This window comes from Solanum stenotomum, chromosome 11 (genome assembly GCF_019186545.1).
Source record: "Solanum stenotomum isolate F172 chromosome 11, ASM1918654v1, whole genome shotgun sequence".
In the NCBI taxonomy this organism is placed as follows: domain Eukaryota; kingdom Viridiplantae; phylum Streptophyta; class Magnoliopsida; order Solanales; family Solanaceae; genus Solanum; species Solanum stenotomum.
This window is the reverse complement of record NC_064292.1, coordinates 55,536,010-55,553,297: the sequence shown is the minus strand read 5'-3', so window position 1 is coordinate 55,553,297 and position 17,288 is coordinate 55,536,010. Positions and strand designations below refer to the sequence as shown.

Below are 17,288 nucleotides of genomic sequence, written 5' to 3'. Positions count from 1 at the left end.
TATTCTCAAGGAAACAAACATCTTTAAAATTGGAAGAGAGTTTACAAAAAATCTTCTTTGCTATTGTTGTTTTACCAACGCCCCCCATTCCCCAGATCCACACAATCCGAACATCATTGATTTCCATTTGTAGTAGGGATTCTACTTTCTTTAATTGGGTATCTATACCCACAACATCTTGCAAATAAGATACTGAAGTATTGCATTTAGACGAAATTTGATCAACAATACGGTTAATACAGGCTGCATCTGACTCAAACCTGCAAAAATTGAAGAATAAAAATAATGCTAATATAATTATTTAAGATTCTGTTTTGAGTACAAATTCTTTGTTCTATAGTAGAATATAACTATGTGTAGCTAGTCTTCATAACTTATTCCATCAATTTAAATTTATGTGTTTTAACTGACCTGCTAGGGAATACATATCCACTTAGACCTGCGGCAGCAGTTAGGGCAGTTTTCCGTCGTTGCACCTTCTGCATTCCCTCAACATCATCCTTATACCTCGATTCATGTTTGGCAAATGCTTCTTTAAAGCTCTCACTTTGGTATTGAACATGTGATGCATCCACATTACAGAAGATCGGTATAACTGTGAGTCCATTTTTTTTCTCCTTGCATTCCATAATCTTCACTAGTTCATTCAAGCACCAACTTGACGTAGCATAATTCTTTGAGAAAATGATTACGGCAACTTGAGACTCTTCTATTGCTTTCATGAGTTCTTCTAAGATGGAATCGCCAGCCTCTAGACTTTCATCATCTAGAAAGGTGGCTATTCCCCTATTTTTAAAACCTTTGCACAAGTGACTCGTAAAATTATCCCGGGTATCTGTGCCTCTGAAACATACAAAGACATTGTACTTGCATCGAGAAAAGTTCTGTGAATTACTCGCAGAAGAAGAAGATGATGCCATAGATTCAATTAATTGCCTGAAAAGAAAAAGTAAAGTGTATGGATCGGATGAGATCAATTGATGAACAAATTAGTTATATTAGGTAAAAGTTTCATTTTATACCATTTTAATTAGATTATCTTTATAAACTCAGTCTATTTCAATTGAGAAATAATAATTTGTTCCAAATGTGAGTTCTAATGGATATCAATAAAGTTGGTATGATATTTCAGGTCCAAATACCAATAACCATCAGGTGATTTAGTTCTTTTTGTAAAAATCTTGATTAAAAAGATTTACTCAAGTAGAAATATTAATAAAATAATCGAGATGATAACACTACTATCATAAAATTTGAAAAAGAAAAGAAAAAAGATATAAAAAAAACTTTACCGTACAAAGACTTTGGAAAATCGAGATTATAACATCATGTAATTCCTTATTTCTATATACTTATAAAATTACTATTAGCATATTTCAAATAACAGTGAAGTAGCTTTTGCATTTTTCAAAGATCACTTAGTTTTCGAGCCTAACGCCAATGTATTATGTCATACTTACTCCTTCAGATATCAAGTCAGATATATGTTAATAAGAAACATATATCTAAAATAAGAAACAAACAATACGTACACTTCTATTATTACTATGTCTTTTTTTTCGTTGTTCTAAACTCAATGCTCTGAATTACTTAATAATCCGCTTTCTGGATTAACTCTGATTCATAAGTTGCTTCTATTATGAATATGAATGGAAATTATTCTTCATCAGTTGAATATTTGAGCTCTACACTTGCAAAATTTAGAAGATGGGGTCTCTTCCAATTTGAATTGAATTATTGCTATGGGGTCCACAATAATATGAACACAATGGACAGCGCAAAATATAAGTGGATGAAGCTGCAAAGAAAGACTGTACCTTTGAAAAATATCTCCATTTGAATTAAATTATTGCGAGTTAATTCTACTCGGTATCCTTCACCTGCATAGGGGCATGACTTAATTCAGATTCGAATCAAAATTAAAATTGTAATTAACTAATAATTCTTTTCGTTTATGGTTATGGATTCACTCTAAGAAAATTGTTACTAATAATTGTTTTGATTCCTTAACTACTTTCTCTGTTCGAATTTATATGCCATCCCTTTTAGTCATTATTCTTTTATATTTAGTTACAATTTAACTTTAAAATGCTCATTTTACCTTTAATGAAAAGATTTATAGCTACACAAACATTTGTCATCAGCTTATAACTCTGCTACAATTCATATTTTGTTATTATCCGATGTAATACGATAGTTATTAGTCTCCGCAAAGTATATTGCTAGAGTTAAGCATGATGAATACCTCTCATATGATGCAACTACAAGATATGATGCAATTAGTCGCAAGATGACATAGAATACTTCAGCACACGCTCAATGATTAACCATTTTCAGTGATTCCTATTCACAAACTGTGTAAATTTGAATTCTTCCATTGTTTATGTTATTGAAATCTTGTCGGTTGGTGCACAAAGAAAAACTGGACCATATTACTATTACGAACAAACAATACACATCTCACTAGTTTAGAGTCTAATTACGTATTTTTATTTTAGTTTTTGAAATCATCTTTCGTAACATATTTACTTCGCCAGATACAAGGCACTCAGATACATGTATCTCAAAAATATATGCTGGTCAAATTTGATATAATTTGTTCCAAATACACTGTATATTCAAGTGTGACTCGTATGTATCTAAGATACACTGACTCTCTTTCTCTCCCTCTCTATATGTATTTGTATTTCATAATGCATCTAGTATTAAAAAATATGTGTATCTAGTATCAAAAGATACATGTTGACTTTCTTGCTCACCTCTCTTCTCTCTCGCTCGTCTCTCTCCCTCCTTCGCTGTCCTCTCTCCCTATATATTTATTACTAGTATTTATGTAGAAATGTTTGTGTAATTAGATAGTTTTCTCCTACTATTTTTGATGGATTTTTACCTTCCATCACAATGGACGGATGAAGTCAAGTCGCGTTGTTGATGACAAAGAAATCGCCCTTTTTTTCTTTGCACTTGTACGTGCTTGTACTTCAATTTTTAGTGGTCCATTGTGTGGATATACATTAGAGTTTCCAAGAAATTTCCTACATTTATTGCTTTGACTGGTTTGTTATATTCAATGTAATGAAATCTAGTCATCATGTTTTATCAGTCACAAAAAAATTGCTAGGATATTATCTTACCGTTTCAAATTAATAAGCCTCATTATTTGTTGAGAAAAAATTCATATGCCATTGAATTTAGTTTATTTTATTAATTCAATCTATTTTCAGCTGAGAAATAATTTTTTAATCCAAAGGTGAGTTCTAAGGGATATCAATAAAGTCGATATGATATTTCAGGCTCAAATTTTGTCTGAGGCAATAACCAATATGTGTTTTAGTTAATATGCCAATTTTTTTATGAAAAGAGTTATTCAAGTAACAATACCAAAAAAAATTACTATTTGCATATTCCAAATAACATTTAAGTAGCTTTTGCATTTTTGCAAAGATCACTTAATTTCTGAACCTAACGCCAATGTATTATGTCATACATCACTTCTTCATATATCAAGTCAGGTATTTGTTAATAAGAAACGTATATCTAAAATAAAAAACAGACAATACACTCCTATCACTACTACGTCCTTCTGGATCAACTCCGATTCATAAGCTGCTTCTACCCTAAATATGAATGGAGATTATACTTCTTGAGTAGAATATTTGAGCTCTTACATCTTGCAAAAATTTGGAAGACGGGGTCTACTCCAATTGAATTATTGCTATGGGTTCCACAGTAATAGGAACACAATGGACATCTCAAAATATAAGTGCATGAAGCTACAAAGAAATTAGGCTATATCTTAAAAAATATCTCCGTTGAATGAAATTATTGTGAGTTAGTTCTATTTAGTATTATGTATCCGTATAGTTGCCTGACTTAATTTAGATTCGTGTCGAGAGGTCTCACATCAAAGGTAAAACACTTTCGAACAAGGACTAATGGTAAATTATGTTAATGGCTTAAATATGATCTACTTAACCTAATTATAATCATTATATTAGGATTTTCTTCCAACTTAAATAGAAGTAACTAGGAAAGTCCTTCAAAAAAGAAAAAAGTGAATCAGATGGCCCTCTCCTAAAACTAATTTATGGATGCAAAAAAGTATATTTTGAAATTGTAAATTATGTTAATGGTTTTCTTTGTCACCGAAAGCAGACAACTTCACTTTAAAAAACACTATAGGTCATCTTGTTCGAAAAACAAAATAATAGAAAATATAATTGAAGAATGAAGATGGCTTGGAGGTGTAAAATCATTTTCTTTAAAGAGATATTGCTTGTATACATATTGGAGAAAAAAAAAATCCTACAATTAAAAAAGAAAGAAGAGAAGAGGTTGAACAAAAAAAGAAAAGTATAAATTGGAAAAAAGTGAGAGTACCATTTATTAGACGACTAGATACCACTTTTCAAGGAATGCTGTTATTAGCAAATTCCTTAAACAATTAAAGAAGAAAAAGAAAAGGAAAGTTTGTGAGAAAGAAAGTGAATTACATGGCCCTACTTGAATGGAAGAAAAAAGAATCAACAAAAATAGGTGAGAGAATGAGAAGAAATAATTTATATACAAAGAGACAATACAATTTCATTAACGAAAAATTCCTGAGGTACATACCTATATTTAGTCTGTAACCCTGGGCTTGTGGGAAAGAGCTGCAAGAGTGGCCTCTTCATGGTGTTCTATTCCCACAATATCTTGCAAATAAGTGATAGGACCAGATTTAGTTCACCAAGCTATGGAGAAGGTGAAAGTGATTCAAGAGAGATTGAAAATGGCACAGAGTCGCCAGAAATCCTACACTGATGTTAGGAGAAGGGCGTTAGAGTTTGAACTAGATGACTGGGTATATTTGAAAGTTTCACCCATGAAAGGGGTTATGAGGTTTGGTAAGAAGGGGAAACTTAGTCCTCGGTATATTGGACCTTACCGCATAGCCAAGAGAATTGGCAATGTTGCATATGAGTTGGAGTTGCCGCAGGAACTAGCAGCGGTTCATTCGTTATTTCATATCTACATGTTGAAAAAGTGCATAGGTGATCCTTCATTGATCTTGCCGACTAAAAGTGTAAGGATCAATGATAGCTTATCTTATGAGGAGATTCCTGTTCAAATTCTAGACCGTCAAGTTCGTAGGTTGAGAACAAAGGATGTAGCATCAGTCAAGGTCCTTTGGAGGAACCAATTTGTTGAGGAAGCCACTTGGGAAGCCGAGGAGGATATGAAGAAGAGGTACCTATATCTCTTTGAATTCGGAGGAAATGCAGACCAAGGTACTAATTTCCTTATTAGTGCTCTTTAAATTGTAGTGAGCATGTTGTTGCTATTTTTTTGCATGATTGTTTATTGGGTGTTTGAGTTTGATATTACACCCTTAGCCTTGTTAGAGTAATCTCATTCGAGGACGAATGTTCCCAAGGGGGAGATATTGTAACATCCGATAATTTGAAATAACTATGAAGAGGCTTAGAATTGGAAATAGTCATTTTTGGAAGGAATTTAAAATCTGGAAATTTGGCTAAGTATGGAAAATAATGAATTTTTGGCCAACTTTGAACAGTCATAACTCCTAGCTCAGGATGAGTTAGGTGTAGTTCCAGTCATGTTTGCAAAGTCCGTGGAATGATCTTTCCAACGCCGCTGAGTTTGCTCGTTTCCGAGTTCGTATGAGCGAGTTATGCCCTTTGAAAGTTGGGCAGTTGGCAGGGAATCCGTCCGGAAATTGTAAGGGTATTTTGGTTTTTTCCCTAGCCTTGTCTTTGGATATATATTAAGGTGTAAGACAGATTTTTGATCAGTTTTTCCCTTTTTAAAAAGAGTAAGAGTTAGGGTTCTTGAGAGAAAAGGAGAGAAAGGAGAAGAAGAAGCATACTTCGTAAAGATCGTCGTGTTTTTCTTCGGGGGTGATCCCTATTAAGGTATGTGAGTTCATAGTGTTGGGTTGGTTCTTTCCCCCATACGCCAAGCTCGTTTAATTTCGAGAAAAGATTGAATATGTTTGTTGAAGTTGTAGTTGTGTTGTGTTGAAGTTCTTGTTGATTTGGTGTGTGTTTCGGGTGGTGTCTTTGAGTTGAATCTATTGTATGTTGAGAGGTTTATGATTGTAAGTGTTAGGGGCTGGAAACTTTGATGTGTAGAAGGTTTAGAGTTGGAGAAAACTAAGGAGAAAAGTTGGTCTTCGGGGAAAAAGGGTGGGGCGTCGCGCCTGTCAGCGCGCCCCAAGAGGGGTTCTGAACTTTTCCCCTTGGGGCGGCGCGCCCCTCAGTGCGCCAGCAGGTCCCCTCTGAAGTTTTTGGTTTGGCGCTTCGATCCTCTCAGAGCGCCAAGTTTTCCCATTCTTTTCCCACTTTCTCATGCATGTTCCTAGGTGTTGTACCTATGTTTCATAGTTGTTTTCAACACTCCAAGGTACGTCTAAACGTCAAGAACTCATCCATATCATGTGATTAAACACCTTGAATTCATGATTCCAATTCAAGGAGAGTTAGTTTCCAAGTCAAGTGAAGTTAAGAGTTGAGTTTAGAAGTTAAAGAAGTGAGTCAAGGTAAGTCTTTAAAGGTGTTCAAGAGTCTTTATTGAATAATTGAACTTCATTTTAAGGCTCAAGAGTTTCCAAGTCAAGAAAAGAGTAAAGAGTCAAGAGTTTCAAGTTGAGTCAAGAGTTTAAAGTTGAGTTCATTTCTCAAAAGTATTAGGGAACTATGTATTCCCAAAGAAGTTTTCAAATGTTTTTACATTTGAGTAAGAAAGGAACTATGATTCCAAAAGACCTTTGGGCTAGTTTTCAAGAAAAAGGAACATCGATTCCAAGTGAGCCTTCGGGCAAAGTTTTGAGTAATTATCTCAAATAAAGAAAGATGTGTTTAAAACACTTATGAGCTAAGTATTTTTGGGAGTAGTCTTGAGCACCGAATTGGGGACACGAGTTCATATAAACTCAACTCTCCATAAGAACCATGTGCCAACATGGGAATTAACGGGTCATACTTTTTAGATGAATCCGTAAAGTTAAGATAGTGGATCCACTTAGTAAAGTTAGCTTCTTATATCACGGCAAGGTATAGGATGGTCCTTGGGCAACGTGAGGTAAAACGTTGTATCACCACTAGGGCTCATAGTGGTGATTGTCGGTTGAAAGAGTCTCCCACTAAAGTTATATTACTTTATATAAGTAAAGTTGAGTTGTTATTGTTTTATCTTTAACAAGCAAAGTTGTTCACACTATTTTACAAGCTTTATATATTGCATGTGTCGTATTGCTTTATATATTGAGTTCAGTTATTCATGAGTTGAACAGTGCCAAGGTAAGAGTTCCTTTGTACTCTTTTCAAGCTTAAGTTGTGGTTTAGCTTTCTAGCTCGCATAGTCGTACATTCAATGTACTGATGCCAGTTGGCCTGCATCTTATTATGATGTAGACACAGGTACCCAGGGCCAGCATCCAGTTCGCCATTGATCCAACTGAGTACTTCAGAGTCAGTGATGAGCCTCTTTGCATTCCGGAGGACTCGGTTATTTTGTTCTCTCAAGTTTTGTTTTATTAGGATGTTGTGGGGTCTGTCCCAACATCCATCTCAGTATTTTAGAGGCTTCATAGACAGACAGTCAGTTGGTTTGGAGTCTCTCATCTATGTATATATGTAAATAGTCTATTTTGAGACTCGAGTTGCCTTTGTGGCCAGATTTTATTTCAGTCAGGTTGTTTTAAAGCCTTGCATTGCATTGAGTTTTCCGCTGGGGGCCATCAATGGTCTTCGAGTGCCAGCCACGTCCAGGGTGTAGGCTCGGGGCGTGACAAACTTGGTATCAGAGCACAGAGTTCAAGAGTCCTAGGGAGTCTATGAAGCCATGTCTGTAGAGTCCTAGTTATCGGTGTGAAGCGCGCCACATCTATAATTGGGAGGCTACAACATTTAGGAAGATTTCTCATTTCTTTCACACTCAGCTCGTACGTTAGAGTTGATCTCTAAAGAGTTTCTTTCTAATTCATGCTTGCGCGTGTTTCAGATAGTCATGCCTCCACGAAGAGTTGGCAGAGGGCGTCTTCCTAGACGTTATGTGGATGAGCAAAAGTTACCTTATGCCCCAGGAGTGCAACCACAAGGGGAAGTTTCTAATGCCGAGTTCAGAGAGGCAATTAGAATTCTGAGTCAAGCAGTAATAAATCAGATTGGTCAGCAAAGGGGAGTTCGACAGGAAGGAGCTGACGCTTCTAGGATTCGTGAGTTCTTGGGGATGAATCCTCCGAGCTTCAGGGGTTCAAGCACTACTGAGGAGCCAGAGAACTTCATTGAGGAATTGGAGAAGATTTTTGATGTGATGCATGTGGCAGATACTGAGTGGTTTGAACTAGCTGCGTACCAATTGAAAGATGTTGCTAAAACTTGGTTTGACCAATGGAAAGGGGGCAAAGTTGAGAATGCACCACCTGCGAGTTGGGCTTGTTTTAAGGAAGCTTTCTTGGGGCGTTTCTTTCCTCAAGAATTGAAAGAGGCCAAGGTACGTGAGTTCCTCACACTTAAGCAGGAGTCTTTGAGTGATAATGAGTACAGTCTGAAGTTCACACAACTCTCGTGTTATGCTCCGGAGATGGTTGCGGACATGAGGAGTGGAATGAGTTTGTTTGTTGCTAGACTGTCTCGATTGTCGAGTAAAGAAGGTAGGGCAGCAATGCTTATCGGGGACATGGACATATCCATGTTGCTGGTCTATGTGCAGCAAGTTGAGAAAGAAAAGCTGAGGGACAGAGAAGAGTTCAGGAATAAGAGAGCTAAGACCGGTAATGAGTCCGAGTAGCAGAAAGGTAATGCGAACTGTCCGTCCTTTCAACAAAGGCAAAGGGGACCTGTTCCATCATCTGCTAGTGCACCTGTACCCAGAAATAAAAGTGAGTACACTGGACAGAATTCGCAGAGCTTCAGAGCTGGACCTGCACAGTCTCAGAATAGTATGGCACAAGGAAGTAACCGGGTTCTTACATGTACTAGGTGTGGTAGAGTCCATCCAGGGAAGTGTCGTCAAGGCCAGACGGGTTGCTTTAAGTGTGGACAAGAGGGTCACTTCATGAAGGAGTGCCCAAAGAACAAGCAAGTTAGTGGAAATCTGGGCAGTAGGGCCCAATCCTCTTCAGTTGTCCCACCAGACAGGACGGCACCTAGAGGAGCTACTTCTAGTACCGGTGGAGGAGCAAACCGCCTCTATGCAATCACCAGTCGCCATGAGCAAGAGAACTCTCCAAATGTTGTCACTGGTATGATCAAATTCTTTGCTTTTGACGTCTATGCTTTGCTAGACCCAGGAGTGAGTTTATCTTTTGTAACTTCTTATGTTGCAAATAAGTTTGATGTTCTCCCTGAAAGACTTTGTGAACCCTTTTGTGTTTCTACACCTGTTGGGGAGTTTATTCTACCAGAAAGAGTTTATCGTGATTGTCATCTTTCCATCAATCACAAGAGCACCCTGATTTAGTTGAGTTAGACATGGTAGATTTCGATGTCATTCTAGGTATGTGAAACGACCCCAAAAAAATGCCCGAAAATGTGCTTCGGAAACACCTATAATTGTAATTTCCATATATCTCAAAATCCGTGCATGATTTCAGAAATTCGACTTCATAGTCTTATTCAGGGGGTCAAATTGAGTGGGAAATGGGTCTAACCCGAATTTTAGAGCAACCGTATCAAAATTCAAAAATCGCAAAAAATGCGATTTGGAGGGTCAACTTTAAAGGGGCATATCTCTTAGCACACAAGGAACTAGAAGGGCCACCACCTATTAAATTAAATCTCTTTGAGTTAGCTTTCCAACGCACTTGGTTTCACCTCATTCCGAGTTAGGATGAGGGAGTTATGACCATTTTCGTAAAACCTGTCTCGGTAGAATTGCAAATTCCATTAAGCTTTTTCTTTTAGCGGGTTGGGGACATTTTTTATAAATGTCCCATACTTGGTCATATTTTTTTTACTTCAAAACACTCTCTAAGCCCTCTCCAAAATTCCACCAAGATCTTCAACCAAATTCAAACATCTCAAGCTCTAATTCCGGATTCAAGACTCAATCTCAAGCTTCAATTCTCCATTCCAATCTTCATCAAGGATTCTCCAAAGTTGAGGTATGTGGGTTTGATTGTGGAAACCTTCCTTTCCACAAGTCCAACCATTTATCCTCTATTTTTGCTTCAAGTTTATGGGTCCTTATGGTTATTTATGAACTCTTGAAGTATGGAATTACTACTACACACCCTATTGTGGTCTATTTTGCATATTATCATGAAATGGAATTATTATGTGATGTTTATGGTTTTCATGCTTCCATGATCAAATTATGAAGGTTGATATATATGTATGTTGTTGGTGGGCTGATTTATATGGATTTTGGAATTGGTTGGACTTAGTATTCTTGAAATATGGAATTACTACTACACATTCTATTGAGGGGTTTGTACCTCTTTCGCCTCTCCAAGGGGGTGGTAGGCCTTGGAAATACTATATTGATGGTCACTCGCCACACATGTACTACGTCCCACTAAATATGATTTTTATGTAAGCGTCATTATATATATCATTTCATTAATGTGCTATCTATCGGGTATGATTATGCATTTTCCCTATGATGTCCATCTATTGTAGCATTGCATTGCATCCCATATAGTTAGTACATTCAAACGTACTAATGCATACTCTATGCCTACATGATGTCACCATGTAGGGACCGGAACACCGCTTGACCATCCTCCTCCGCGTGGCTAATACGATTTTCTATCGAGGTTATTGGTGAGTCCTCCATTCCGGGGACGTTGCTTATGATCTTTTGCTATGTATAAGACTTTTCTTTTTTTTTTGTTATGTATTGACTATGAGGGTGAGCCCGGTAGTTTGTCTTGGCCCCCGCTAAGTACCCATGTTTAGAGGTGGTGTTGGACAAGTTGTGTATTATGCTTGAGCTTGACTCATTTATGGTATTTATGTATCATTTCTTTTTTTTTTCTTGCTCTCTTAGTCCCGATTTCCCCCTTGATTATGCTTATCGCTTATGGTCATTTTAATTGCTTTCGCGACCAAGGATGTGTAATGATACGCTATGAGGCTTGTTTGGGGTTCCTTCGGGTTCCCCATTCGCCGGTCACGTCTAGGCCCTAGGCTTGGGTCGTGACAGTATGGATTGGCTTCATGCTTGTTATGCATCGATAAATTGTAGAACTCGAGCAGTCAAGTTTCAGTTTCCGAGTGAGCTAGTCATAGAGTGAAGTAGCTGTTCAGCAACGCCTAAGGGTCGTTTTATTTCGTACCTAAAGGCGAGAAAGTTAGTTTCAAAGGGTTGTATCTATCACTTGGTCCGAGTTCATGACTCTAGTGTTGAGATACCTCTTTTTCAGTCAGTTCCTATAGTAAGAGAGTTTCCAGAAGTTTTCCTGATGATCTACCCGAAATTCCTTTTGAGAGAGAAATAGAGTTCGGCATAGAACTCATTCCAGATACTCGTCCTATCTCTATTCTGTCATATAGAATGGCACCAGCAGAGTTGAAAGAGTTGAAAGATCTCCTAGAAAAGGGTTTCATTCGACCTAATATCTCACCTTGGGGTGCTCCGGTCTTGTTTGTGAGAAAGAAAGATGGTTCCCTTAGAATGTATATAGATTACCGCCAGTTGAATAAGGTTACCATCAAGAATAAGTATCCTCTTCCGAGGATTGATGATCTTTTCGATCAGCTTCAAAGTGCCACTTATTTTTCGAAGATTGACCTCAGATCAGTTTATCACCAGTTAAGGGTAAAGGAATGTGATATTCCAAAGACAGCCTTCAGGACCAGATATGGTCATTTTGAGTTTTTAGTTATGTCCTTTGGGTTGACCAATGCACCGGCAACTTTCATGGACCTTATGAATAGAGTCTTCAAACCTTATTTAGATGTGTTTGTCATCGTTTTCATTGATGACATACTAATCTATTCAAGGAATGAAGAAGATCATGCTAGTCATCTCAGACTAGTTCTTCAAACTTTGAAAGATAAGGAGTTGTATGTCAAGTTCTCTAAATGTGAGTTTTGGCTTAAGTCTGTGGCGTTCCTAGGCCACATTGTGTCCAGTGATGGAATTAAAGTTGATACTCGGAAAATTGAGGCAGTGCAGAATTGGCCTAGACACACATCTCCAACTGAAATTAGGAGTTTCTTAGGGTTGGCTGGCTATTATAGAAGGTTTGTTGAGGGGTTCTCATCTGTTGCATCCCCTTTGACAAAGTTGACTTAGAAGGTAGTGAAATTTCAATGGTCTGAAGCTTGTGAGAAGCTTTCAGGAATTGAAAAAGAGGTTGATTACAGCTCCAGTTTTGACATTACCAGAAGGTACTCAAGGTTTCGTGGTGTATTGTGATGCATCTAGAGTTGGGTTGGGTTGTGTCTTAATGCAAAATGGCAAGGTTATAGCTTATGCCTCCAGACAATTGAAGGTTCATGAGAAGAACTACCCAACCCATGACTTAGAGTTAGCTGATGTAGTATTTGCTTTGAAGATATGGCGTCACTACTTGTATGGTGTGCATGTTGATTAATTCACGGATCACAAGAGCCTTCAACATGTGCTTACTCAGAAAGAGCTTAATCTCAGACAGAGGAGGTGGTTAGAGTTACTCAAGGATTATGACTTGAGTATTCTTTATCACCCAGGTAAGGCTAATGTTGTTGCTGATTCTTTAAGCATGTTGTCTATGGGTAGCACCGCCCATATTGAAGAAGAGAAGAGAGAGTTAGCGAAAGATGTGCACAGACTGGCACACTTGGGAGTCAGACTTATAGATTATGCAGAAGGAAGTATAGCGGTGACAAACGGGGCCGAGTCATCACTAGTGTCAGAAGTAAAAGAGAAACAAGATTAAAATCCCATTTTGCTTGAGTTGAAAGCAAATGTTCAAAAGCAAAGAGTATTAGCTTTTGAACAAGGGGGAGATGGAGTATTGAGGTATCAAGATAGATTGTGTGTACCTATGATAGAGGAACTCCAAGAGAGGGTTATGGATGAAGCTCACAACTCCAGATATTCCATTCATCCAGGTTCCACGAAGATGTATCGTGACTTGAGAGAAGTTTATTGGTGGGATGGCATGAAGAAGGGTATTGCAGAACTTGGCGTCCTTGGCGCTCTGATAGGCGCGGAGCGCCAGCTTTCAGACTTCAAAGGGGCCTGTTGGGCGCGATGCCCCACCCCTGTTTCCAGAAAAACTCAACTTTCCTCCTTCCTTTTTCCAACTCTAAACTACCTTAACTTCAAAGTTTCCAGCCCCAAACACTTAGAATCATAAATCCCCTTACTATACAATAGATTCAACTCGAAATTTCAACCGAAAACATGAACCAAGACAACAAGAAACTTCAACAACACAACCAACAACTTCAACAAACACAACCAATCTTTTCTCGAAATTAAAACGAGTTTGGCGTGTGGGGGAATGAACCAGCCCAACACTATGATCTCACATACCTGAATAGGGATCACCCCCGACGAAATCACGACGATCTCCTTGCTTGTCTTCTCTTTCTCCTCTTCTTCTCCTCTTCACTCACAAACCCTCACTCTCAATCTTTTAAAAAGGGAAAAACTGATCTAAAAATCAGTCTAAATCCCTAATATAACCAAAAGAATTGGTTAGGGAAAAGACCAAAATACCCTTACAAATTCGGGCAGACTTCCCTGTACCAACAGCCCAACTTCTAAAGGGCATAACTCACTCATACAAACTCGAAATCGAGCAAACTCAGTGGCGTTGGAAAGATCATTCCACAAGCTTCGCAAACATATTGGAAGTACACCTAACTCATCCTGAGCTAGGAGTTATGACTGTTCAAAATTGACCAAAAACTCACTTTTTTCCATACTTAACCAAATTTCCAGATTTTTAAACTCTTTCCAAAAATGACTTTCCAATTCTAAGCCTCTTCATAGTTATTTCAAACTAGTAATACTTCTAAAAAATATAAGTGTACGATGTGTAAAATACAAGCTCAAATAAATGAACGGTGCAACATATTCAACTGGTATTATGATTGTTAGACACATCATACAAAAATATTGTTATCAAATGAATTGTTTTGAAAACTAATATTATGACGACTTTAATTATACAATACTTATAATTTATCAAGTATTCAACTTGTTAAAAGTTCATTTTTTAATATGCTACAACACATAATTTAAATGTCGACATTATATAGTTACAAAATATTTAATGCCTTAAAGCTTCTGCCTTCTTTTTAAGGAATAATACCCTCCATTTTTTTACATATGCATACATATCGATAACTTGTAGTCGAAGGAGAGTGGTGTTTTGTAATAGTTGTAGAGAAATTCGATCAACATGTGTCTTCCTTAGGATGGCTAATAGATCATTATCAACTTCATAGTTTACACCTACAAAATAAAAATATTTATTATTTAAATATGTAATTGACATATATAAATAATAGTTACACATATATCTATCCTTCGTCTTCTTTGGCTCATTCAAAATTATTAATTCTGTCATCTGTAAATTTTGACAGAAGAAATTTTTGTCAAGTTATATATATATAATTGAATTATGAAATACAACACAATCATTTGTGAGATATTAACAATATGATAGAAAAAAGAAAACAATATAAACCAAAAATTTATATGATACTTTTGAAGGTGCCTACAGAACTCAATTTCCCAAATCTCCAATTCATAGACCAAAAAACTAAATAGAAGCATAAATAACACTAACAAAACAAAGAACACATCTGGAGCTATATGCTAGATTTGTTGTCAATGACAATCCAACATTCCCAAAAAACAATATGCATATCACAATATCTAGATTTCAAAATAAATAGGAAAGCTAAGTTAATTGCTCAAAAATTTGTTCATGAATGGATATAAAAGCATCAATATACGTTGTTAAATAATAAAAATTTAAGGTATGGTGTATACACTTGTCGGCTGTTTTGTCAATGAGGACATGGAGCTTTATGACAACAGAAACTTCTTCCTCTCTACTAAGTTTCTGCAATTTTATGTCTCTGTGAACTTTAGTAAACATTCAGCAGCAGAAATCCTAAGGCATAATTGTTTTATTAGGAAAATGTATTTTGGACTGGTTTAGAGTCGCCACTTAATTTTTAAGAAAAATCAAGAAAACTATTGTTTTCAAAAGACTAAAACAGCAGATCTATTGAAAACTATTAAGGGGTTCGAGGTTCTTATTAATATTCTAGGAAGGTTTTTAAAGCACCTAGAATATCCACTAATGTGGTTATCCGACAATTAATTATTTGGCTAAAATAATTTTAACTTAACTCGTCTTGCAAAATTGAACTAGTTTATATTTAAGACCATTTCGAAGGGGAAAAGGGAAATATTGAAATATTATCTAAGTGAAGAAGTGTTTTTGTAAAATTATTTATTTATTTTTTGTTTAGTCAAGTAAGAGATGAATAATTTAATTAAATAATTGATTCAAAATGGGTGTCTTTTGGGGATTTGACTTTTTCGACCTTAAGATTAGTGGCAAATATTAACAAAACACACAAACACCATAAAATATTTAGGCCCAAATCTGGTTTCTGTTCGCCTGGACCAGCATTTGGGCCTATTTCGTTTTAGGCCAAAGGCCCATTTGAGTGGCACCTGTCCAAAATTAAGAGAAATAATTTCCTTTGGGCCTTTGGCCCAAATTTTCACCTGTCCTAAGAACTAACAAGTATAGCAAATAAGTGGGCTTAGGCCCAAAATAATACAACTTGCTTTGGAATTAAAAGTGGGCCTTTGACCCAATTTCTCAATTTGTTGCTTCTTCTATCTTTGGGACCTGTTCGTCGATTTGGGGACTTGTTCTTCCATTTCATTGACCCGGTTGACTCGATAAAAAAAAAGAGCGTTGAGCTTCAACCCAACTCGAGATGCAAGGTGATGGAAAAGGGAGTCCCGTTTGGACTCAATCCGAGTGGTTCATACAAAAAAATAAAATAATGATAATTATAATTATAAGCGTCACTGCCAAACCATATTACTAGACAACAAATATAAAATCGAGCCCATTATATAATGCAGAGGAGAATACTAGCTCAATGTCTTACGTCACAATATCAAACATAATACTAATATGAATTAGAAGAAAATATGGCACTCAAAGTTATTGACAAGTGGCATTAATGAATGACAACATTCAGCTAACAAGTAATGCATGGCAAATAATAAGCTTGACATCATTTAGAGGAAAAAAGAAAAAGGGGTTGTGGATAAGCTATGCACAAGTTGCATTTGAGCTTTTGGAAAACTTGGACAAATTTTTTTTGGAAAAAAAAAAAGTTATTCATAAAGAGATGCAGAGAACTCATAATACTAAAAAAATGTAAGAACTCATGGTGTAAACAATAAAAGATATAAAAGAAAGTAAAGATAGTCACATAGCAAAAGAAGTAAGCTAGCAACCACAAATACACATTACATGACTCCCATTTTAACAACTAATTCGCTATTCTCAAAAAATAAAAATAAACATATAAAAAAAAATCTAGATACATTATTCATAGCAGGATGAGCTCATTTTACTTTTATCCTTAACATATCATAGTCTTGACTTCGGTAAGTGATCAAAAAGTCTCAAGAGATTAAGAATGACATTGACAGAGATTTATGCTAATAGCTCAAAATGGAATAACAAATTCTTAAACTTAAACCTTTGTATTAATAGGAAAACTTTAGCTAAACTGAATCATGATTTAGCATATCGTCACTAGAGTTTCAGCTTAAACATGAATAGAATCACCTCATAATAAACACAAAACTATGAATCTCAAAGAAACTTAGGCCGATGACTACGGGAAAAATTTGGTTCCAGCATTAACGAAAACATTTCATAACCAGTAAAAGCATCAATCAACAACTAATTTCAACTCAACGTTCTTAGGCAAAAGGATATGTTAGAATCACCATTTTTAGATTTCCCACTCTCAACATCAACATCTTAACGATGTACACAAAATCAACGAGGAAACTAGGGATTAAACAGAAAGCTAAGAGGAGTTTACCTTTTGAGATGCAGCAAACTGGTCAACAACGAGCAGAAACGCAGCGAGACTTCACCACCCAAACGACGACTTCTCCTCCCGGAAAACTCTCTGTTTCCTTTAGTATATATCTTAGTTATTTTTGCTTAAGATATTAGGTGTATTTTTGTTCTAAAAATTCCAACAGAAATTTTTTTCACCCTTTTCGACTCTCTGCCTTAGTTCAAAAAATGAAAAATTTCAACTCTCCCCCCCCCCCCCCCCCCC

The 17,288-nt window shown here is 36.5% G+C and overlaps 1 protein-coding gene across 1 annotated transcript in view; it reads right to left on the bottom strand.

Moving 5' to 3' along the window:
• The window catches only part of LOC125846092 (TMV resistance protein N-like), a 2,809-nt gene extending 1,846 nt beyond the window's left edge, over window positions 1-963 (bottom strand). The window contains exons 1-2 of the mRNA XM_049525543.1: window positions 412-963; window positions 20-260 (exon numbers count right to left, since the gene is read on the bottom strand). Of these exons, the coding sequence (XP_049381500.1) occupies window positions 20-260; window positions 412-920 (750 nt within the window). The 5' untranslated portion in view covers window positions 921-963. The remainder of the gene's footprint in view (window positions 1-19; window positions 261-411) is intronic.
• Between the last annotated feature and the right edge of the window lie 16,325 nt (window positions 964-17,288).